General features: G+C 48.9%; 3 protein-coding genes across 3 annotated transcripts; 2 read left to right on the plus strand and 1 right to left on the minus strand.

Annotated features, from left to right (window-relative positions):
* Positions 1-6,042: 6,042 nt before the first annotated feature.
* CDV56_102454 (uncharacterized protein) lies at positions 6,043-8,796 on the plus strand (the record flags this gene model as incomplete). The annotated part of the gene is made up of 1 exon (XM_026756073.1): positions 6,043-8,796. One exon carries the CDS (start codon positions 6,043-6,045, stop codon positions 8,794-8,796), a length of 2,754 nt encoding a protein of 917 aa, XP_026615465.1.
* Positions 8,797-10,335: 1,539 nt separating this feature from the next.
* CDV56_102992 (uncharacterized protein) lies at positions 10,336-13,615 on the plus strand (the record flags this gene model as incomplete). The annotated part of the gene is made up of 4 exons (XM_026756611.1): positions 10,336-10,595; positions 10,733-10,940; positions 11,045-11,137; positions 11,639-13,615. 4 exons carry the CDS (start codon positions 10,336-10,338, stop codon positions 13,613-13,615), a joined length of 2,538 nt encoding a protein of 845 aa, XP_026615466.1.
* A 1,785-nt stretch (positions 13,616-15,400) lies between these two features.
* CDV56_103551 (BTB domain and ankyrin repeat protein) lies at positions 15,401-20,410 on the minus strand (the record flags this gene model as incomplete). The annotated part of the gene is made up of 3 exons (XM_026757170.1): positions 15,401-17,105; positions 17,156-17,273; positions 17,323-20,410. The coding sequence occupies 3 exons, from the start codon at positions 20,408-20,410 to the stop codon at positions 15,401-15,403; spliced, it is 4,911 nt and encodes a 1,636-aa protein (XP_026615467.1).
* Between the last annotated feature and the right edge of the window lie 3,350 nt (positions 20,411-23,760).

The raw sequence follows: 23,760 nt of genomic DNA on the forward strand, positions 1-23,760 counted from the left end.
TCGGCCCAACGATGGATTCACTAATATAGCTTTGGTGATGTTAGTTTAACGGGTGAAATAAGTCCATTGCAAATTTGATTTGTTGTCTGGCTCATCCCAGTTCGACTGAATGTTAGTACTACTGACGTTAATCTTGTCGATTTGTGTCGGTTCCAAGACTTCGGCTGCTTCGCGATGTGGACTTGTCTGAGACAATGTCCCAGGAATAATAGGGCACGGGTAGATGCATATTCAACAAAATTGTGAAAGCTCTCTGTATGCACTATGCGGCATTGCAGATCGCGTGGACAGATGGCCGGAAGACGCCCGTGAAGATAACCTAAATTGACCATCCGCGCCCCCGTTAATTAAACTTTCGACATTGGGCAGACTGCTGACGATTGACCCCTTGCGGTACGGAGTAGCTCCAACGCTGATCAATCCTGGGCCAAATTAGCCAGTGTGATAACTCTCCTCTGTGGTCAGTCATCACTGATCAGAAATTTACTGTCCGGTTTATCTGAATCTGGTTATGATCAAACCCTCGCTGCTGCAGGGACGCACTAACTTTTGACACACGAGTGGATACGAGATTGACCTCTATGCCGTATCTGACGATTCATGGTAGCGATATCGTATTCATTGATTCATCGGTTCATCTCTGGACAGATTCTCGAACGGATTCAAATTCCAGAGTCCAGACAGGACACCCAGGATCGATAAAAGTGCGCAACGGCATGTGGAGGTCCAGTCGATCGCTTGATCCTGAATCCTCAGTGGCGGCGGAATGTAGTCTTTCCCAGCCGTGTCTTGAATGTCAGAGCTGCTCATTGGTAATTTCCACGCCATGGCTGTGCAAACTTCCGCTAGTCTTAAAAGTCTGGAACTCTGGATGCGATTTCGGAGCAATCTGCTGTTCTTTCGACCGCAGGCTCTTGCGAAATAAGAATGGAATTTTATTCCATGGTGCATGTGCCAATCATGTCATATCCTCGGATGCGCTCCGCCGAGGGAAACGGCCCCCATCTCCACGAAGACGCGGATGAACCAGGTCCGTCGTGGGGGGAAGACGGACGCTCGGAGCAGACTGGCAGATATTTGGCCTTTTTTTCCCATCAAATTGTCACCTTAGACTCACTGGAGACACTACTGACCGCATTTTACTGAGAATAGTTAGCAAGCTTGGATGTTTTCCCGGTTTGGGCATTCATACATCCCGACGTTCAGGGTCGCATGATTGCTAGTTGGACTAATTTCGCAGAAATAGACGAGTAATAGATGGCCATGTGCCGACATCAACCTGTCCACAATTTGAGGGTTCCGACTGCCTGGTAATCCGAATGTATAGCCTCCTGACCCTTGACTTTGTGAGTAGGGAGATACTCTCCCGCGGACCCCGCGGTACAAGTAGGAACACTGATCTTTGCTTTGTAGATAGTCTGTATGGAGTACAGCATATTTGTTGGACATGGGATCTGGACTGGTCTGACTGGTTCGAGAGCGATTTGCTAATGTCTCGGAGCAAGGACCGTTTCCCGCCCAAGGCGCTTCTATCAGCGTTTCCCGCCAGTGCTTCGATGTTGGTCATGGTACATGTTTTGGCTTGCCAAAACCATAAGAACTCCAATCCATGGAATGATCATGAAATCGTATTCGCTCAGAATACCCGAGCAAAGCGCCTTTTTCAGTTTTCACCGGAACTTCCAGGAACGGGCTTAGCCCGCTTAGGAATCTTTAGGTACTAATGAGTAACGACGGGTCCCCTAACAATCCACCTTTCGTCATGATCGCTGGCATCGAGCAGTCTATGGCCCTGGATAAGCTGAAGTATGAGTACCGTGTAAATATCGTGATCTTATGTACGTTTCGGTGCCCTGAAATAAGCATCTCCCACTGATTGGGGACTCATGAGATTGTGGAAGACCACTGAAAGACAGCCAGTCAGCCAATTTTCCGTCTTTCATTGTCTGCCAAATGCCCTTTTTCCCGGAGAAATCGAATCTGAAAAGGATAAAATGAGATCGAGATGGGCAGAATAACAAACCTAGGACCATTTTCTTGAATCGTTCCGTATCCCCACGGCAAATAGCTCGGTGGCTGGCGACAGCTAACTCTGTGGGGGCCAAAAAAGAACTGAGCAAAAGTTCTCTGCATATGGCAGCATTTAAAGGTTGAAAAGGAAAACAAAAAACAAAAATTATAGCCCGAAATTAGTTGCGTTCATATATATACCCATCAGCAAGGAGCCATTCATGTCCATGATCATCGTCTGATAAGTTGGATACCACATCAGCATGGCAATCTGTCAGGGTATGGATCCCATTCCAGGCGCTCCTCGAACGACATGGATTGGACGGCTCCGTCAGTAGTCAGGCAATGACAACCCTGTCTTATCGCCATGTGGTTTGGATCGTTAACACCCTGTACGACTAATCTATTTAGTCACGAATAGTCGAAACCATCAGCTAGTCCACGCTCGTGGCTGACCCATTTCGACAAGTAGAATTGCACCACTGCCGGCTTGGTCCCATACGAAGATAATTTGACATAGGCTAGATTGCGAGGCCCTACCTGTATTCGGATCGAAGAAACGAAGACGCAGCGTGTTCATCCTGGCCCCCAAAATCAACCATCAGCAACCAATCCTAGTCGTCAACAGTGGAAAGAGTGGGAATCGTGAATGGAAATGAAATTCGAAGACCGTCCGATTCGTGGCGCCCGTTAGCCTCTTGGGGCTGAAAATTATTCTCTGTTTCTTCCGGAAGAACAGCGCTTACTCCCTGTTGATTTTTCACAGGAGCTTGTTTCTCGTCGACGGTTGAAAAGCTGTCCATTTCCTCCGTACATTCGATCTTATCATCGTGCGTCGTCGTTGTTTTTGGTCCGTGTAGCTTTTCAACTCTGTCAAGCAAACAGACGTTGAGGCCAACGATGTAGGTCCAGGCTTTGAACAGATCATTGCGACGAGGATCTGCTCGTGGCACAAAATGTATAGATTGACACCATTTCCAGCACTATTCTTTGGTTGAAAAGCGGGTCTACATCAGTGTTTAGAAAGATACGTATAATCAAATGGATAGAAAATAGGGAATCAAGTAAAGGACGGACCACATGTTAATCAGAACGCCTCGCTCAGACAATGCTATTGATGACCAGAACAAGACCGACTGTAGTAGTGGATTATCATAGAAAAGCAAGAACCAGTCATCAGAGTACAGGCGATGTTGGTTGAGCTGTCAGGGGAGAAAAGCGCATGACAAGAGCAGTGGCAGTGAGCCCTCGATGCTTACTTTGCACTGGAAGGGCAGTAACTGCTAAGGTAGATAGATAGTAATCATTCTACTAAGATTGACCATTCGACATAATCAGAAGCTGAGTCTCCATAGGATATCCACGTCTAGGCCCCCCGGTTCTGCGCTTATTTTCATATCTGTTTTAACTTCCATTTATTCCACCCCCCAGGACTCTTAAATACTTACTCACTCTGCCTTTTACGCCTTTGAATAAGCTTGCAAATATTGACGGAGCCACTTCACCAGCTTATTTCTGTGTTGATGCGTAACTGCAACTCTTGCTGACTTGAGACTCTCCGGCTTCGGTTTCTTTACCTTCGTCCCTGCTATTTTCCCTATACTAGGCATACTTCTACAGTTTCACCGTGCTGGTTTCCTGTCAACTTGGTTCTCTTCTTTTCAAACACCCTGACTCGGCTACCCCTCGATGCACTGTTTCTTCAGTATCTGAAAAGACAGATATCGTATACAGTCCCCTCACCAAAACAGCGCTTATTAACACGACAGCCATATAACGGCTCCTCGGTAATACGAACGTGTAAGCCTCTCTCACTGCAAGCCACGAATCAAGACGATTACCCAACGCTTTTTCGGCTCCCCTCTACCGCACTGTGTCATACGCCGACGACAACAATCTACCAAATCTCAAAGTTTGCTTCTGGATTCATTGAGCCTTTCAACCGTACAAGCCTTGCCGTGTATCCAGCTGAATTTGCGGACGAGTTGGCTCTGACTGCTGCGAAGTCAGGCTTGACTGACCTAGCTGCGTCAAGCAATCCTGGAAAGATCGGAGCTACCTCATTCGACGAGCTTCCAAGCGAGCACAACAGCTTCAGACTGGTTTTGCTATCAGCCTATTGTTGAGAAATCTTCTTGGAAAGAGCCTCGGGCTACTGTCTGTTGTCTCGGGCAGTTCGGATCTCGTTCCAAGTATGGCACACAACACACAGAGTACGACTCATCCCAGGCCACCCGTTTCGCATCTTATAAGCCTGACTCATGACAGATTATGGCTGGCACAATCGGTCATCACAGCCTTTGCAGCCACCGTCAATAGGCATGGATCAGCAGCTATACCCTCATCCCCCGACTCTTCCGCCGGCTGGTTTTGCAGTCGGGTACAATCCCCAGCAACCGAGCTCGCAAAGCTACTATCACCCAGCTTCATCCTCTTCACACTATCTCTCTCAACCGAATCTTGCACATGATCGACATGGTCCTAGAAGGCAAGCTGACATATCTATCCGTGGTTCTGATCTAGGCATGAAGCGCTGACAATGCTCATAGTAGTGCTGTACCATACACCTTTCCTTCGGTCTCCGCCAACCCACCAGGGCTTCCAGATCCTACATATACTTCACCGTAAGCTGCTCTGAGGAACCGCAAGTAGTGGAATGGTTTATTAATCTTGTTAGTCCACCATACATGCTCCAGCAATCAAATTACATGCTGAGTCAAAGTCCCTTGCTTCCGTACGTGCCACCCAACATGAGCGTGATGGATCTGGCCGTCAGCTGAATGCATCTGAAGCTGACCTTAATACTTGATTGCAGGCCACATCCGAACCCATTAGCCGTCAGTCCTCAACCACACAGTGTGGCGCCCTCAGAGTCGTTGTATTCGTCTCCCGAATCCGTCCCTGCGTCCTCAGACGCCGATCGTCAAGTACGAGTAATCAGCTCTCGACCAAAGCCACAGTGTTGGGACCATGGATGCAATGGTCGTGAATTCTCAACGTTCAGCAATCTACTCCGTCATCAAAGAGAGAAATCGGGTGTGGTTGCAAAGGCAGAATGCCCGAGCTGTGGTGCTGTTTTTACTCGCACAACAGCCCGTAATATCCATGTTGCTCAGGGAAAATGTAAAAGTGGAAGAGAGTCATCCGCAGATTGATACTTTATAACCCAGCATATATAAATGCGAAGCCAAGGTCACAGATGAACGCCTCGTGACCGCAAAATCAAGTCCTCCAAACGCGTCGAAGATCAGATGACTGCAGACACTCAAAGTCCTCAATCTTCTCTACATCACGCCAGATAATTCAAGAATCAAGCACAGTAAGCACGAACGCTCATGATCATCATTCATCAACTTGAGTTTAGAGAAATTATCACTGGGATAGCCATGACCATGCACCACCACATTGAAGAAGAGTACTCGGTCTAAGGCTGGCTTAAGACAGTTGCTGAAAACAACCAGCAGTATTGTCGTGTCATCTAATTCAAGAAAATGTCATGTTGAGTAGAAGTGTAGAAGTGTCCTTACGCCAGGAAGCCAAGCTTGATGCACGTGGTGCTTACCTCACCAATCACCTGATCTGGTCGTGTCATAGAGGGTATGGAGTAGGATGGAATGACTAGGCTGATTATCGGCATGTCAAGCACTCGTGACTCATTCTGTGCCATCACGATGTCGTCCCCTTTGTAGGTTAATTCTCAAATTGCGATTGATTCAGATTCTTCCCTGCTGCTGACCAGAAGGACTCCTGTCTCTTCATCGTCGTGGCTGTTTTGAGCCTACAATTTTCGTGTCTCAATCGCGTCACTCTCGGGTTCGCAAGATGACTTTATTAATACAGAAATTCTACGGCAGATGTGAAAAATACTTAGCTCCTCGACATATAGTTAACCTCTTGAATGTCCGCATGCTGCAACTTCGACTGATACGAATATAAAGCTCTTTGTTGTTGTTCGAGGCCAAATCTTCCGGAGATTGTTATCTCTTTTCTTGTTTTGCTCACTCAACGCGAGTCAAACCGAGAGTGTGAACTATGGCATCTATTTTCACCTATGACCCGGACCCTCCAAGGGTTTCCTCGCCATGGTCGACGTCGGGGTCGTCTACTCCCCAGCTTACGGCGAGTGGGAATCGAGGCTTGACGTTTCGGACGCGTTCTGGCACGGAATTGGACCGTGCGGATCCAGACTTTCTGTCTGACTACGGGATCACGAAATTGGAGCCGGAACCACAGGAGGGACCCACTGAGTATAAGCTACATCTACTGTTGCGGCCCCGTCGCCTCTACAATTCCATGACCACTGGTCATGTCGTTGGCGGTTCGTATCATTCTCGTGCAAGCTTGTCTACCTCAGGCCCGACACCGTCTAGCTACGAGTCGAGCTTGAGATCGGCTCAGGCTCGCTCAACGCAGAGCCGCCAGCAACGCCTGCAGCAGTTGACGACTCAACTGTTGTGGCGCCTGCAACAGTCATCGCCGTTTCATTCGTCTACAACTGCCAACCTTGTGTTGCCCGTTCTTCCGGAAGCAACCCCTCAGCTTGGTACCCCGCAGAAACCAGCTCGTTTGATTCCTGGCTTGGAGGAGAGTCAGGGGGCTTTGTACGAGATCGGCGTGGCCGATGATGGGACCTTTGTTGGTCTAACGCAAGATGAGCTGGACGAGAGCTTGACCAATCTGCAGGTCATGGCGGCCAGTTTGGGTTGCAAGGTCGAGATCCTTCGCAGGGTCATCGTCGGCAAATGTGAATGGGCCGAATGGGCGGAAGACACATGTGCTGCAGCTGCCGATGCTGGCAAAGTCCACACAGAAAACCTTTGGGTCGCTGAAGCCTTGGTCAGTCCGGATTTGGAGTACTACGGCTTGATATCGCATCGGGACGAATTTGATGGGCAGACTCCCTCGCGTGGTGCCCAAACCAAATCTATCCGCGAGGACAACCATTCCACTACCGAACAGGTTCGGATCTCAATTACTGGTCCGAGTGCAGCCGGCAAGTCATCTCTGCTGGGTACTCTGACATCATCTATACTCGACAATGGGCGAGGGGCAAGTCGACTGAGCCTCCTCAAACATCGCCACGAGATCTCGTCGGGAATCACTAGCTCTGTTGCGCAGGAACTTATAGGCTATTCGGAGTCAGCTAGCGATTCCGTTGATGTGATCAACTATGCGTCTGGAAATGTTGCAGCTTGGGATGACATCCATGCCGCTGCGAAGGACAGTCGTCTGGCATTTGTGTCAGACCTCCCTGGCTCTGTACGCTACCTCAAATCTACTTTGAGAGGATTGATCAGTTGGGCACCTCACTACGTGTTGCTCTGTATCCCAGCCAACTGTGACGAAGAAATGGCCCCGGAACCTGTCGGAGGCGCTGCAGAACAAATGGCAGAAATCAATCTGGCTCTGTCACACTTGGATCTCTGTATCAAGTTGGGGATACCCTGCGTGGTAGTGATCACCAAGATGGATGTTGCATCTCGAGCAGGCTTAAGGGCCAATCTCACGAAAGTCTTGTCAGCGCTGAAGCTGGCGGGCAAAAAGCCTGCTATGTTGCCTGTGCAATCCATTACCGGTGAGCAGGACGTGGATCTTCAACACACCGGGCGGACTGATGGGGAAGAAGTCAAGAAAGTCATTGATGCAGCGAATAATGATTGGTCATCGACAGTTCCGATCGTTCTCACGAGCGCTGTCAGCGGTACAGGCGTAGGGAAGCTGCATGCTTTTCTCCGATATCTTCCTATCCCTCAAAGGCCGTCCTTAAGGAGCATCTTCCTCGGTGATACACCGTCAGATACGCATAATCCCGCAAATTTATTCGACATCGACGAAGTGTTTACCATTCCCCCATCCAAAGTGTACTCTACGTCGATGGAGCAGAACTCAAGGGAGAATCAAGGCGTTGTTCTATGCGGATTGGTTCGTTACGGATCTATCTCGGTTGGAGACGAACTCTTGGTTGGGCCGCTACTGGTCAATCCACAGGCCGAGCCTGAGAATCTCTTGTCAGCCCCAAGAAGTCAACCGGGGCGAAGCAGACCGCCGTCTGAGGAATTTTCTACTTCTTTTTCACAGGGATTCTTGTCCGGAAAAGCTACTTTCCCCGCTCAAGCAATCTGGCAACGTGTACGAGTCGTCAGTGTTCGGAACCTTCGGTTGCCGGTGCGAACTCTCATTCAAGATCAAGTCGGCACAATCGGTATTGAGCCCCTTCCTGCTCAAAACGAGCAACCTCCGCGTTTGGGAAAGGTACGAAAAGGGGCCATCCTAGCCGACTTTGCGCCCAGCGGCTTGCCCGCAAAGCCCTCGCTTTTCCACACTGGATTTGTTGCTAGCTTCCCCGCCAGCGAGTTCGCATCGTCCATGTCTCCGCCTCTACTGCTAGGTGGCAACGCTATTGCCTATGTTTCCAATATTCGCGCTACGGTGAAGGTAACCTGTGTTACTCTTGCGGAGGACGAGATTATCTCTTCTCCCCTATCGCCTACGGAACCGGAATTCTTCAACTTTGACAACGATGCTGTTGATCGTGGGAAGAGCCACGCATCAGAAGTGAATAAAGTGGTCAATTCGGCCAAGAATACAAGTCATGGAGATGTCAAAATCACATTCTCCTTTGTCACGTCGGTTGAATGGGTAGAAGCCGGCTCTCGTGTGCTTGTCGTCCCTGGCACTTCTACAGCGTTGTCTCCTGCGCAGGGCTCCCCGCCAGCTTTAGGTCTTGGGGGCTTTGTCGGCAGAGTCTGCAGTGTCATATTCTCAGAAGTACAAGAGAGTAAATGATACTCGGGAACGCTACGGCTGGATTCCAATTGTTCTTTTGTTTTAGTCGTGTTGTTGCTTTATTTTGTCTGTCATCTCTCATAGAGTTAAATTCTTAACCTGTTGGTTTTCCTCGTATTATCCAAAAACGTAGAACGGCAAAACATATTTCTCTAATTGATATGAAGTTTTCCTTTCATGCTTCTTGGGTGCCATTTGACCTACAGATGGAAAGCAAGGATCTTCATTAGTTGGTTCTTCGGCAAGTCCTTAGGTACATTTCATGCAAGATAATGCCCCTATCCATAGGGCTCGGATAGTCATGAAATGGTTCGAGGATAATGGTATTTCTACCATCGATTGGCCGCCATATTCGCCTGATCTCAAGCCGATCGCACACGCCTGGGCTAGGCTCAAAGAGATGATCTACCGGCTAGATCCAGATATAGAGAACTATCATGGATCGATTGAAGAGGTAAAAGATCACTTTAATAGTCTTATCGAGCGTGCGTGGGAGGCGTTGGGCCAGGAGTATTTTGATGGGTTGATTTCATCCATGCCGCGGAGGGTGAAGGCTGTTATTGAGGCTAATGGTTGGTATACCAAATATTAGGTAGAAATACTATGTTTTTTGAATTCTCTAGTCATTTTCTATAGAATCATAGGTAGCTTTACATATAATTTTAAGAGTAGGTGGATGGAGTGGTTGAAGAATTAATATTCTCGAGAGAAATATATATTTTCGATTTTGGTGGGGGCTACAGAAACTTTTGATGTAGAACTGTATTGACGGCTGCGCTAAGTCAGTAGGTGGCATATGCAGGTCTGGGGTAAGCTAGCCTAACTGCCTAAGGCCCATTAAGTCTGGCTAGCTAGGCAGTCAGGTACACGCACACCTGGTCTCCCCATTCACTAATTATGGCACCTAGGCTCCTCATATTCACTCCATCTCATCTAAACAAGCTCCCAAGATTTTTTATTCACTAAAACAGCTTCCTTCTTAACATTATTATTATTTCTCTGGTTGTGGGCAGACCTGTACAGTCTGCTCCCCAATCTAATAAGTGAGAATAAAATCATTACTTCTAACCTGACACTGCTCCCTATGATTATGCGTTGATATTTGGAATATTGCTTGCTCTTTATTTGTCTCTGGTTTCTATGTTGATGCTGATACACAAGTGCCAGTCTCCCTGATGAACTTCGCTTTCTATTAGAGGTGTTTGTCGGCTGACAAGCTGTAAATCCTGGAAAACATAACTCTGCAAAGGCTGGCAGCACTTGTACATGTCTTTCAAAATGGAAAAGGCTGTTTAAAGGGAAACCACGCCCAAAGAGGAGTCGTCGATGGCTTTCCAAATGGAAAGGTCGGATGACCCCATTGTTTCTACTTTGAGGGCACTTTCAGAGTGACCAGACCTGGGAGATCCTGGTGCCGATGAAGGTACATCCAGACAGAAGTTGTCAAGATATACGCCTCGAGATTCAAAAGATTATACCGTCAAAATTCTTACTAGAAGATCACCAACTCTATGAACTGGCCCCCCTGCCGAAACCGCAATGCCTTCGCCTGAGCCTCTTTCTATAAGCAAAGGCAAAAAGCGTATGTCGACTTCGACCCGGTCGACCCCATCGAAGAAAGTGACGCGTAATCCGTTCGATGGCGACATGTTGGGCTGGCCTTTGAATATCGATACCTTTGAGCATCTGCCATCTCTTCGAGTGGCTCGTCGGGACCTAACCAAGTTCATGGGGCTCATCGATAAGCAGATCGCTGCTCTCGAAGAGGCCGAAGCGAACGAGGTTGTTCCTAATCCCAAGTATGTGTCTTTGTTCTATCTTATCCTATATAATGTTCCTTTCCTCGTGCCTACCATATTGTGGCTAATATTTCTTTCTATCTAACAGTGAAGGCACAAGGCGGGAAGACACCCTTGTCAGACTTAGATATCCCCAGAGATGACATCGCGTCTGAAATGACTGAGTCGAGCTCGCGGAATGATCAAAGCCCCCTGAAGAAGCTATGCCTTGAACGGGATGGCTACCGGTGCATGGTTACTGGTATATGGGATGAGAAAGCTGAGCAGAGATGCCCCCCTGGTGAACACATCGGGGGAACCGAGCTAGCCCACATCATCCCATTTTTATGGGGAAATGATGAACAGGTTAGTTTCTATCCCCAATAGTAAGGACTTTCTAAACAAGTACTTTAGGGAAGGTGCTGGGAAACTCTCTATCTCTTATTTCCCATGCTTATGCCTCCGGGCAGGGTGAGCAGATTGATGAACTTCTGCATGAGTGGGATGAAATTCGCTACCTGGCATTAGATGGCAGTACGGATCTCCAGAGCCTTCTGTCATTAGTATGTGTCCATTAGGGACTGTTCTTGTTTAATTTTATGAGTGTGTGGATGGAGTGGTTGAAGAGGTTATTCTTGAGCAGATTACAAGAGGTATGTTGGAATAAGATACCACTATGACTATGGATATGAAACCCTAGACTGACGAGTACATCGTCCGGACACCTTTTTAGCCTAGTGGGATTATTATTCAATAAGGTATATAATTCTTGATTTAGTTGGGGGTACAGAAACTTTTGACGTACGGAGTAGAACTGTAGACTATCCAGGTGGTACGTGCGTGTCGAGGGTAAAGCTAGCCTAACTGCCTCAGGCCCACTCAGTTACGACTTGCCTCACTGCCTCAAGAACACTTGTGGCACACCTGGTCTCCCCCAACGACTGCACTCCCAAGCCTTTTCTTTTCCTTCACTCACTTAAACAGCTTCTGTCTCAATCATTTCTCTGTTTGTGGGCAAACCTTCCCAGTCTCCTCTCTGCATCCGTTCCATCTGTGCAAGCCAGCCCTTGCCTGCCCAGCCAGCGCTGGCCTTGCTGCCCGCCATGCCGACCTCCAACACCTCCTCCCCTGTTAAGCGCCCGGGCCTGGCCCGCCGTGCTCTTTCGTCTCACGCTGTCGTCACGCGTACCTCGTCAGATTCGTCAGATACCCATCCCCAGAAAGCGCCTGCCCACCGTCCCCGAGCCCACGTCGTCGGTGGCGGTCATCGCAGTCACGGTCGCAACCCATCTTTCGGAAAGAACTTAAACAAGCTCCAGCGACATACTTCTGCTGGACATATTACAACCGAAGCAACTATTCGTCATCATCAACGGAAGAAGTCCGCACCAGCGACACCGGCGGCAAGTCCACGCGGTGGTCACCACGTGCGTTGGGACTGTGGGTTGGACGCCGGCCAGACCGCGACGTCGTCAATTAAAAGAAACAACTCGAGCCCTGCTCTGCGAAACCCTCGACGCAATTCCTCTGGTGTTTTGGCAAAGAAAGCGTTGGTAACCGATCGCCCAGCTACCAGTTCTGGGAAGAAGAAGACCGTTGGCTTTGAATTGGGAGTTTCAGACAACGAAGACGACGAGGGCGAGTGGGAAGATACGACTCAGTCGCCTGAGAGCACGAGACGCAGCTCAGTTGCTCAATCCAAAGATAGCGTGGAGAATACTGCCGTACTGGTGGACCCCCTCACCTTTGTCAAGCGCCCGTATCCTCAGGTCCCTCGTGCCGCGAGTAGCTTGCCGGAATCAGCCTATAGGAGCTTCTCGCGTGACGACCACTCTCCTGACGAGAGCGATCAACAGCAGGAACAGCCTGCCTCGGAGCCCGAGGAGCAGAAGGAAGAGATTGCCCGTTTGCCTGACCACAGCGACATCGCAGCCCGTTTGCTAAGCCCTTCGCATTCTGCTAGAGCACCTCCCGCAATGTCTTCTATTTCTGCAACAGTGAAGCCAGCTCCCGTTGACACAATATCTCGGAATGCTTCCTTGACCAATCTCGCCGGTCCCGAGGGCTTACGACGCCCTCTATCCTCGTCAACCACTACGCTGGCGAATACTCCGGGGAATCAGACGAACGCGACGTCCTCGTCTATGGAAGGGGGTGTTTCCAGGTTCATCATCAACAATAAAACCGGTGCCCACGCATCATCGCGCACGGATTCGGACCCAAATACACCATCATCGTTTCTTCCACATTATCATCCGCAGACCCCACCCTCTCCGAACCGCGGGACAAGAAAGCACAAAGCGTCGCCCCCTTCGCGACCACCAGGCACTGAGCCCCCTTCTCGGACTCAGCAGAAGCTTTGGCTGCAACGAACTGCTGCTTTGAATACTTCTCCTCCCGACAGCCATGGCATATCCACAACAGTCTCTCCTTCGGCAATGGACACGGCTTTTATGGCTGCATCGCATGGCCGTGCAGGGTCAGGTGTCTACGAGGCCAGCAGAGCGCTCGTCAACGGCTCCTCCCGAACCGGCGGAGAAACCGAAGCCAAGCACATCCGGAAAGCATACGAGAAAATCGCACTAGAACTTACCGTCGTCCGAAGATTCCAGTCTCCGACAAGCGACAGTTTCGCCCGCTTGGCCGCTATCCTTGATGACTCCAAGCCTCCTGTAACCTCCAATTTCGAGCTTACATCGTCACTCGGCAAACCAATCAAGTCTGCACCTGCACTCACACAACTACAACAAGTTGGAAAGCAGCAAAGAGACACGCCAAGCCCCGAGCCAAGACAACTCATCAGCCGAAAGTCCTCGGACTTGAAGAAATCTGTGTCGCAGACATACCTCGAAGATGCCGACGACCCAAGTGACTCCAACAAATCCCAACATCCATCCCAGCGCATCCTTCCGACGTCCGACGAAGCCGCTCACGGGACCAACGCCACAGACGAGGACTTTGGCGACAGCTATTTCACCAGTGAATCAGATATGATGATTCGCCGCATGTGGGAGAGCCGCGAGGTAGCTACTTCTGGCTAGATGACACTACTTTTCACCCGGCAATGCCTTTTACCCCTTTTCTCCTTTCATACCTCTGTCTTCTATTCATTCATCTTCATTTGACTCCCATTCTAGCACTAACAGCGTCCGGTGCATCGCTTATAGCTTTAGCTTACGAGCATTGATTACCAAATTCGGGATATCCTACTGCGCCAATGGTTGAAATAGCATTTATGTATTTCTTCATGTTTCCTTATCTCTTCCCTGCGACTGCCTTCCCCATGGTCCTTCCTGTATTGAGCTTTTTTCACCATGGGTCCTTGTGAGACGTGGATAGATTTCTTCATCCTCAATAATGAATAGTGTAATGAACCAGACTAAACAAAATCAAATCCACAATTAACAATATTCCCGATAATGATGAAATTCACTCATGCTATTGCTCTCAACCTTGCAAAGCCTTTCGTGGAGATGAAAGCAGCGTGCTTGATTGGCAAATGACTAAGCTGCTAATGGCACTTTCTGTGATTAAAATGGCCGTCCCAGGATGAGAGGGAGCTGTCTAGCAAACAACCAAAAGAAAGACATGCAGCGAGAAATGTGATGCTGCTCGACTACATTAGCTCATAATGCCATTACCAGCATCTCCAAGACTCCACTGGAAAAAGCGGAGTGGATATATAATGAATAGCCCCATTCCAAGCAGATTAGTCAGTGTGCCCGAGTGGTTAAGGGGAGTGATTAGAAATCACTTGGCTTCGGCCGCATAGGTTCGAGTCCTATCGCTGACGGCAAAATCTTTTTGTTTTGTTCGGATTTGAAAAATCAAATTAGCTGACTATTACAGCCCCGGATTTTTTTTTGGAAATCGTTAGGGACACACCCCCCCAACTTAGGGAGACACCCCTCTAACTTAGGGACACACCCCCCCTACTGTAATTAGTTAGAATCAACATCACATGACAGCTAAAAATGTTCTAGCACCAGGGCTTTAATAAGGGCTAGGGCATAACGCTAGGGTATCGCCAGATAGTGACGCAAAAGCTTCATGGATATTTACATATAGTAAAGGTTAACACATCAAAAAAATTACTGCGTAAGATGGCTTTATTACATAGATAATCAGCCTCAGCAAGGGCTCCAGCGAGGTGGCCGTGGTTTTGGCCGCAGTGTTGCTTATTAGCAGCTTGCAGACCGTCTCTTATTTTTGTATGGTAAATTAAAAACTTAGGATTGCGGCAACCGGTGCGGGTCACATGATATCAATTCTAACTAATTACAGCAGGGGTGTGTGTCCCTAATTTGGGGGGGTGTATCCCTAACGATCACCTTTTTTTTTTTTTTTTTGAAAATTTTCACTAAGGGTCTAAAAAAGTGGACTGAGAGAATGGTAGGTAGTAAGCAACTTGAAAAGTTGAAAACAAAAAAAAGATCTCCCCGACAGGGAGTCGAACCCTGGTCTCCCGCGCTCGTTCTCTAGGAGTGACAAGCGGAAATCATGACCGTTAGACCATCGAGGATATTTGTTGATGCCTTTTACCATTTTAAATATATGAACGGAAACCTACTACCAACACTCAAATCTATGACCAATTTGACAAAAGTCCCTATTAACGTTCAAGATCTTGTATGATGAACATATATCTAACTCAGTATATTCAAATCTATTCAATGTGCTTGTTGCCCGAGTATACATTCCGCGCTCTGATATGTGAGAAAATGACAAGTGGTGTACAACCTGAGTGTGCTGACGGGTATATAGAGAAAAGGTCGTTAAGGAACAAGAAGCATGTCAAGTGAGAGGGATGATCAACGCCGGACGGTCTAGCCTGACACAGTCCGGTCACGTTCTTTCCCCTTCCACCGATGGCCTCCTCTGCCACCGCGACGAGAATTGCTGCCAGCAGCGCTCGCATGATTTCCATTCGTTTCGGGTTGCAGGTTGTCCCGGCGAGAGTCCGAGATCTTCTGCCCGTTTTGACCCTTCGCCTGAGACAGCTGTTGAGTTAATCCCGAAGCACCAGCAGCATCCTCCGGGCCCTTGCCACGCTTCTTGCGATTGCTTGATCCCCTACCGCGTCCGCCGCGACCACTTTTACCTTCGCTGTCCTTTTGATTGGCTGCGGTGGTTGAATCAGGCTCCGGTATCCCTTGAACACGCCTGCTCTCCTTGTCCCACCATTCCTGGAACTCCTGCTCAAGTTGAATATCTTGAAGATTATGCTTGGCTGTTGCTGCCTCGCGCAGCTCATCCTTTTCGGTCTGCTGCTGCATCAAGATCGCAGCCAAGGACAGCGAGTTGGGTGAAGGAGAATGGAAACTTGTTTGGTACGGTTCGGGACGTGGTATGTGGCGTATGGATTTAATGGGGGGTGAAGCACTAGCCAGACCATTGGGAGATGTCGAGGGCCCAGTTGCGGATGGTCCCTGTGCCGAAGGCTTCATGACAGGCTGGGGCCCGCCAGAGACACTGCGGCCTTGGCTAGGTGCTGGTGTTGTGCTTGGTGTCGGTCTGGGTGGTGGCGTCCCAGCAACTGTTTGACGGAGAGTCATAGAAGGCTTCTGAACGAACTTTGACGGTTGAGAAGATTCACCGTCATTTCTATGAGATCCAAGGGGAGCACCACGCTTGTCCGGTGTTTTGACCGGGGTGGAGAGTTTCCATGGATTCTGTGGTGCCTCCTTCGCTTTTTCCTGAGCCGCAAGCTTCTCCTGCAATTGCTGCTGTTGAATCTTCTTCCTTTCCTTCTGAGAAAGCTTGGGGGTAAAATTGTTGCTGTTTTCACGGCGAGCGGACATTCCAAGGCTTAGATTGGACACCCTTTTCTCCGAGGTTTCGAACATAATATCCTTCAAATCTTTCTTCGGAGTCGAGATGGCCGACGAAGCCCACGGTGCTTGGAATGGACTGGAGGTGGAATAACCATTCTTCTTCTGTTCAAGTACTGCTACTCTGAATTCTGATGGCGACTCGGGAAGTGCATTGTCTTGAGGCGACTGCATCGATTCTCGCAGGACATTCGAATCGTTGTTGAACGATTGCTTGTCACCGAGGCTTGTGCCCAAAGCTGGAAAATCTAGTGACGGCTCCGACGCTCTGGCTTTGCGAATTGCCACCTTTCCTTTCACTGATTCCGCGGGTGACAACATGGGGTCGTCGTCCATCTGGAACATCAAGTCACTGGTTGATTGTCTGGATTTCAAAACGGGACTACGAGGCATGTCCGCGTTCTCTTTGAGAAAGGCTGCTTTGCCCTTCTGCACTGACGGTGACGAAGACACCTTATCATCAGTGACAGGACGGGGCTTCTCCTCGTAGCTTTGGAGACGGTTGAGACGGGACTGAAGCCTCATCGAATCAATCATCCGGCGTCTATCCGTCTGTATCAATGCGATGAGTTCAGGGTACTTCTCAAAGACGTAAGCTTCAGAATTCCGTCCTCTTGATACTGGGAAGCTTGTCATTTGATTTTCATGGCAAACAGTATCAAGGGCGTTAAGCAAGTTCTCATCAAGGTCTCTGAGGTACCTACACAGCGCGTTAAGATCTCCTCTATCTGTGTAGGGATGCGAACCAACCTTTGCGCCAACACATCTTCCAGGTTGAGGCAGATATACTCCAACGCAGCATCTTTGAACTCCCTCACCGCACAGGGAGAAATCGAATTGAGGAGGCCGCATACATTGGTCGTGGTTACTAGAGAATCTCAGTAAACGACGTCGAAAACCAGAAGAGAATGTCATACCGAATTTGCCTAGCATCTTCTGACATACTTGCGCTAATCGGTCAATCATCAGTTCATTCGCTATGAATGCGACATCAAGCACAAGATCGATGAACCCGTCCAACGTTTTCGATCGGACCTGGTCAAAAAGCTGCTCCTCCGCGTCCGTGTAGATATACCGAAGAACGAACTCAAAGACGGATCGGTCTATGTGTTTGAGATCAACGCGAATGCTGTCATTTGGATCGTTACGGCGCGATGATAGCCATCTTCCGCCAGAGCGGCCGTTGAACAATGTGTCGAAAAAGGGACATCTCCGGCAAAGAACTTGACTGTGAGCCTTCATTATCTCGCCGTTGAGCTCGATAGTTACATCAGAGCTCTCGAAAAAAGTTGGATCGTTAAAGGCATGGGCCATGTCAACTTTCAGACTCTTCGCAGGCTCTATCATGAGCCGCGCAGCTCGTTCCAAGGTTGGTAGGCCCAGGTATGTGGCGATCCGCATAACCTCAGAGCGGACTTGGCGATATCTTGAGGCATTTGCAGCCGAAGTCCTCATCTGGTGCCATACATCCAGCACGTTGTCTGTATATAAGAAAAAAGCAAGATTGAGGATCGTGAAAAAGTCCAATCCGTTGAACCGCACGTGGCATTGTCCATTCGGCCCATACTCAATGTCCAGAACATCAGGCAAAGAAAAGTAGTATGCCTGTCGAAACTCATGGAAGGCCTTCCTGAGAATCGAACTCCGTCCGGTCAAAATGAATTCATGAACTGGTATTCGTGCGTCAGAAAGAGAGCTCAAGAGGAAAACGGTGCCCTCGGGTGCCTCGTTTCGAAGAGGCTGAAAGTAGGATTCAATGTCCGAAATCGACATTGCCACTCTCTTCATCGCATCGGCGGATCCCAAATCCAAAAGAGCATCTGAGGCGTCATCCGTCTTTAACGGAGTAACGGTGGATACTAGCGACGCGAAGGGCGATAATGGAAGAACGTCTTCCCACAATGTGCTTTGATCGACATTGATCTGCTCCTTGGTCACATCGCAGTCGCGCTGCGCTACGGCGTAAGCCCCATAAGCGTTACTACACACCCCCACAACGCGAGAGAGACCTGGCACACGAGCAAATTTATAATCCTTTGAAATTCCGTCTTTCGCCTTTCTGCGCTTCTCTTTTGTCCAGGCAGACCCCGAAGCCGTACAGATAATGATGGACCCGTCTTGTCCGACATCAACATCTGTGACTGCCATATGCGCCTTTTTCACGGTCCAAACTCGGACTGGAGCAGACAGAGAGTTGCGAGTTTTTGAAGGATTTGTAGTCGAAGTTGGAGTCGGAGGATTTTCAGATCTATTAACGCGAACTGTGAAGACTTCGCCAGAACTTGACAGTGCACAGATTGTATCGCCACCGGATTTCACCTGAACAATGCGATTGACCGAAGCGTCATACCGAGTTGCCATGAAGCTATTTCTAATGAAGCTTGAGCTGACGTCCAACGGAAACGAGAGCCTGGAATAGCCATATTGAGAAAACACCCAAACTTCATGGTTTTGGAGAAGAACGATTGTGGCATGGTCAATGGCAGACACACTTTGTATGCCAGCGCTGAATAGGGACGCTCCAACGCGCCGAGGCGTGATTTGGTATTCAAGGGATCGAGCGTCCGAATCGACTAATCCGAGTTGACCTTCGTTTTTACCGAAGGTATAAAGGCCAGAACTACTAAAGACCACAGAGTGAATCGCAGACGCAGCTACCCCGAGGATCACCTCCTTCTTGAATGGATTGAAGATCTGCCTCGGAGACATCTGCATAGGCACATCATCTCGATTCTGCGTTCGAGGAAGGCTATAGCCGAGTTGTCCGTACTTATTACTACCCCAGCTGAAAACCTCGCCGTGCGCGGTTATCGCGAGGGTGTGGTCCTGACCAAGCGCCACTGAAATGACTCTCTTATGAGCGAGCCCTCCTGTTTCAATGCACACGAAGCTGAACCTTGTCAACTCGTCGCCAGTGCCTAACCGTCCGCCGGGACCAAAGCCGCACAGGAAGAGATTTGACTCGGGATCACTGGTGAGGATAGCCGTATGAAGTTTCGACATGGCAATGGCCTGGATTTTGATAGGTTTGTTTTTGATCAAGGCTGGTAGGTCTGCGCTGCGAGTCACGTCTTGATGGGAAGATGCTGTACCGTCATCTAACTGCTGCTCCAGGAATTCACGATAGAATCGGCGCAGAAGGTGCTCCGGACGCTCGAGGTTGATTCTTACGGGGAACTGACGATCATCCTGATCTCCTAGACCAAGGTTCAGATTTTTGTTGCTCCCAAACGTAAAGACTTCATCGGCAGCCAAATTCGTCCGCGGTTTTAGGGAACCTCGGCCGACATAACTGTCTTCACTTAAATCATCTTGAAGGGACGGCGCGTTCGAGGCAACGTCACTATGCTCCAGGTCTGAGACGTCGAGAGTTGCAGTGGGGGAAGTGATTCGCTTGATGTCTCGAGAAGCAATCGTAGCGCCGTACACATCAAAAGGACTATAACCTTCTCGATCTTTGATCTTAATCAGCCCTCCGCTTGGGTGTCCCACGTTCCCTGATTTGCTGAAATCGGTTACATCGCTTATGTCTCGAGCCATCAGGGCCTGTGCTATGGTAGCATTGCCTGCGTAAAGCGCCCGATGCAGAGCTGTCCATCCACTCTCCCAATCTTGTGCATACAAATCAAGAAAGGGGATCTCGAGGAGACATGTGGCGAAGTAAATCGCAGAGGGCTTCTGTGATGAGGAAACAAGGTGTAGAAGAGTTCTGCCATAGTGATCTCTCGCATTCAACTCTGCTCGGGACAATGCCTTGCCCGGACGTGGACCTCCAGTATTTCGATCAGGTGTGGTAGTACCAGGAGATGTCCCGCTTAGCTTTTTGCCTTTCGAAGAGAGGGGAGAAGATGGTGTCACCCCACCGGGGCTTCCGACCTTGAAGCCTGGGCTTCCTCCTGCGCCAAAAGGCCGCTGGCTACCAGACGTATAACTGGCATTCGCCAGGCATCGCCGGAAGCTTTCAACATCGTCTCGCAAGAAAGATTCCCAGAGCGTGCTAATCATGTGCCCAAGTGCTAGTATGCCAGAATATCTTATCGACCTAGGACCAGAGCGTCGTGGTAACCACCGAGGGTTAACGGCGCACTGGCAAGAGCTCTGCGGGCGACAAGAGTATTCTGTTAAACGGAGGGTATCTATGTGACGAAGGGTGGACGTGTAGCCAATATCTTTTGGTATTCGTCAGAGCGCAATATGGACGTCCGAAGTGTAATTTTTCCGATCTCGCGAGAAACTCGAGGGCTTGAAGCCGAAAAAAGTGTCGTAGATAGTGGGACGCGGTGGCGACGAGAACGTTGAACAACTAACGCGATAGGAAGCAACGGCGGGAGACAGGTGACCGAGCAACGCAGGAAGGCTTTTGAGGGAGGTACGCGACTGCAAATTCGGGACAGTTGAGGCAATTCGAGGACAATGAGGAGCGAATTCGCCGGCGTATATCAGGACAGTGAGATTTGTTCGTGCTGGATTCCCAGAGAACAATCCATGATTGTGACTGTTGGAGCCGTGGATAAGACCTGCGGGTATCGGCCAATCGGAAGCGGTGCACCCCTCCATGTTCCCAGACGAGAGGTCGAGAATTACCATCCCCCTCGACATGAAGTTCATCAACCCCTCATTCCATGATGAGCTCCTAGGTCATGCGTAAGATATCTCATTTATCTTGCTTCTCGTAGCTCCTCGTGATGGCTCGGGCTGTAGGGAATGGTGGAGAAACGGGAGAGATTCATTGACAGATATACCAGGGGTACCTAGCCGGAGTACGGAGTATATATATGTCAAGCGGGCGGGTTGGCACCTGCTAGGCACTAACATAGGCCGTCAGGCACTCCTTAAACATCTCAAGTACATCAGATTATCTCGCTTTGACACAGATCCTTACAAATCTACTAACATATCTTTGACGGCCTGAGCTGAGGTTAGTTGACTGTTCTCCGGGGTAGAGACTGGCGCTTCACCCAGACGTCCTCTGCAGAAAAGTGAACGATCTGATCTTGTTGTTTCTCGTTTGCAGGGACTCGTTATTACCCGAGTGCAAGTGAGCAACTCTTTTGGCCTTCCTGCTGCCACAGAAAAGGAAACCCAATGTCTGGATTCTTTCAAGTGCTGTGGAGATGAGTATGTCCCGCTCGCTTGCTACCCATGTACACTCGATCCCACGCAGACTTTGGAAGAAAACTCGAATTTCTGCACGCATTCATTCTATGCTTCTCGACTGTCCGAGTCTCGATGACTAGACCGAAACCATCTTGGTCGATTAAGACAGAATTCCACTGACAACGGTAGTCGCGCGTCTATTGATCGCTAGCAAGCGACAATCTGCAGGTTAAAGGAAACGAAGAAAACAGTAGGAAAAGTGAGATGTAAGGATAGATCAAACAAGGCCCCAGGCCACCAATAACATGCGATCCCAGAGAGCAGCACTATACATGCTGCACCATCACCACCTGGCACCAAACAAAAGCGTCCAGATACTATCATTGTTGACCCCTCAAACACATATCTAGTATTATACGCCGACTTGTCACCTGGAGCGAGAAATGCGGTGGAGTTGACACATTCAAACGGAAGCTGCGGAATCTTTATTGGCTGCAACGAAGGAATTGTCCTGGTAGCAAGCCGTTTACCTGCTTGAGTTTTGATTGTCGGCAGCGGCACTTAGACATCGGATCCTCAATAGCTGCATTGGAGTTTGAGTTACTGTCTTGGTTTGACGGATCCTACTGGTTCTTTGAAAGGTACTACTTCTGTTTCTTACTACTGCCAGTCCCCCAGTGAGAAGGATATTTTGCTCTCAGTGAGTCAAGTTATGCGAATGCAGGTCTTTGCCCCCTGCTCAGTGGCTAGCGAGCTATTGCAGATGAGGCGACCAGTCCCAGCCTCCTAGGGCTCAAAGACTGGGCATACTGCAGAAGACACAGAGCAGCACCATCAAATCCCGATGCCAAGCTCTTTGGGAAAATTGGGCTAGACAGACAGATGTTCCGATTTGAAGACGCTGATAGTGAAGCAAAAATAAAAAAATGCAAAGGGAAGATGTGATCTGGAATTGGAATATAGCAGAAGAAGAGGAGGCAGTTGTCATGGAGATTTATCATGTGTTCATTATTATTCATTCTGAACGGTCGATGATCATCCTTAACGCAAGCGGTTAACCTGGGTACTTTAGAAGCTTTTGGTACTTGGTTTACGGGAGGGACTAAGGTAAGGTACCTTGCAACAGAGGAGGCTACCTATCTATCATGAGGTTACTTCCCATCGAAGCTGAAGAATACCGTAGATAGGTGATCATCAGCCGCAGAAGAAAAAAAGATCAATATCTTGATCAATAATATATCATGAACAATGTCAATCCAACCATAGATTGACCGATAGCATGATAGTATTATGGATAATGAATTGTTACTATTCTTGAGCTGTCACTACATACTGAGATACCCACCTGATCCACCTGACCTGTTTTCCTTATCTGAGGTAGGTGGGTTTATCAGCGTATCGTGATCACCGCCTGTATCAGCATTTCAATACGATTACAGCTTGTGTTTCCTTACCGCCTTGCTCCAACTTGCAGTTTATCGCGGCTCTCGTTTCTCTCGACATCCATTTCATTACCCTGGTAAAAGACTTGAATGGACATGCTCTAGGTAGATTAATCCCTTGCTGAAGACAAATTCAACCAGTAGAAGAGCCCCTTCATTTGCTCTGTATCTCTAACGTTCAGCCTGTTGTGGCACTTCGTCAGCCTGACCGACTTCACCCTGGGGTCTTGCGAACTATCGAGTCACAGGGTGTGCGTCACAGACCCTCTGTTCCCGTACGCTTGATCTGCTGTGCCTCACTGCGTCTTGCTTCCTCTTCCTCATCCGCTCTATCTCTTCTCTGTCTCTCAAACCCCAGGACATCATTTTTCTCTCTCGTCCATCCAATTTCCCCTCATCTATACTTTAAGTGATCATGATCCCTTAATATATACAGGTTTCTCACAAAGTGAGAACGCCACACTTCCCCAGGAAGATTGGATCAGTCCAGTCATTGATGCGGAGAAGCCCCCAAGGTTGTCTAGACTGCATGCTCCGACTGCTCCAACATCCTGTTGCCTGAGCACAGCAAACGATGCTATCGATGATCACTGTTAAATTTGAATCAGTGCCTGTCACTTAGCGCCTCACCTATTCTTGTCTTTTCTCATCCAGTCTTTCTCATTTTCTTCTGTGCGGCTCTCTTTTGATTGTGAGCATGGCCTTCTGTGCTGGACCCATCACCTTTCCATTTCCTTCTTGAATAATATAGTCACATTCGTGAACTTCACATCAGCACAAACATCTTAGGGCTGTGCTGTACACAGGAGGATCGCA

This window comes from Aspergillus thermomutatus, assembly GCF_002237265.1.
Source record: "Aspergillus thermomutatus strain HMR AF 39 chromosome Unknown NODE_65, whole genome shotgun sequence".
In the NCBI taxonomy this organism is placed as follows: domain Eukaryota; kingdom Fungi; phylum Ascomycota; class Eurotiomycetes; order Eurotiales; family Aspergillaceae; genus Aspergillus; species Aspergillus thermomutatus.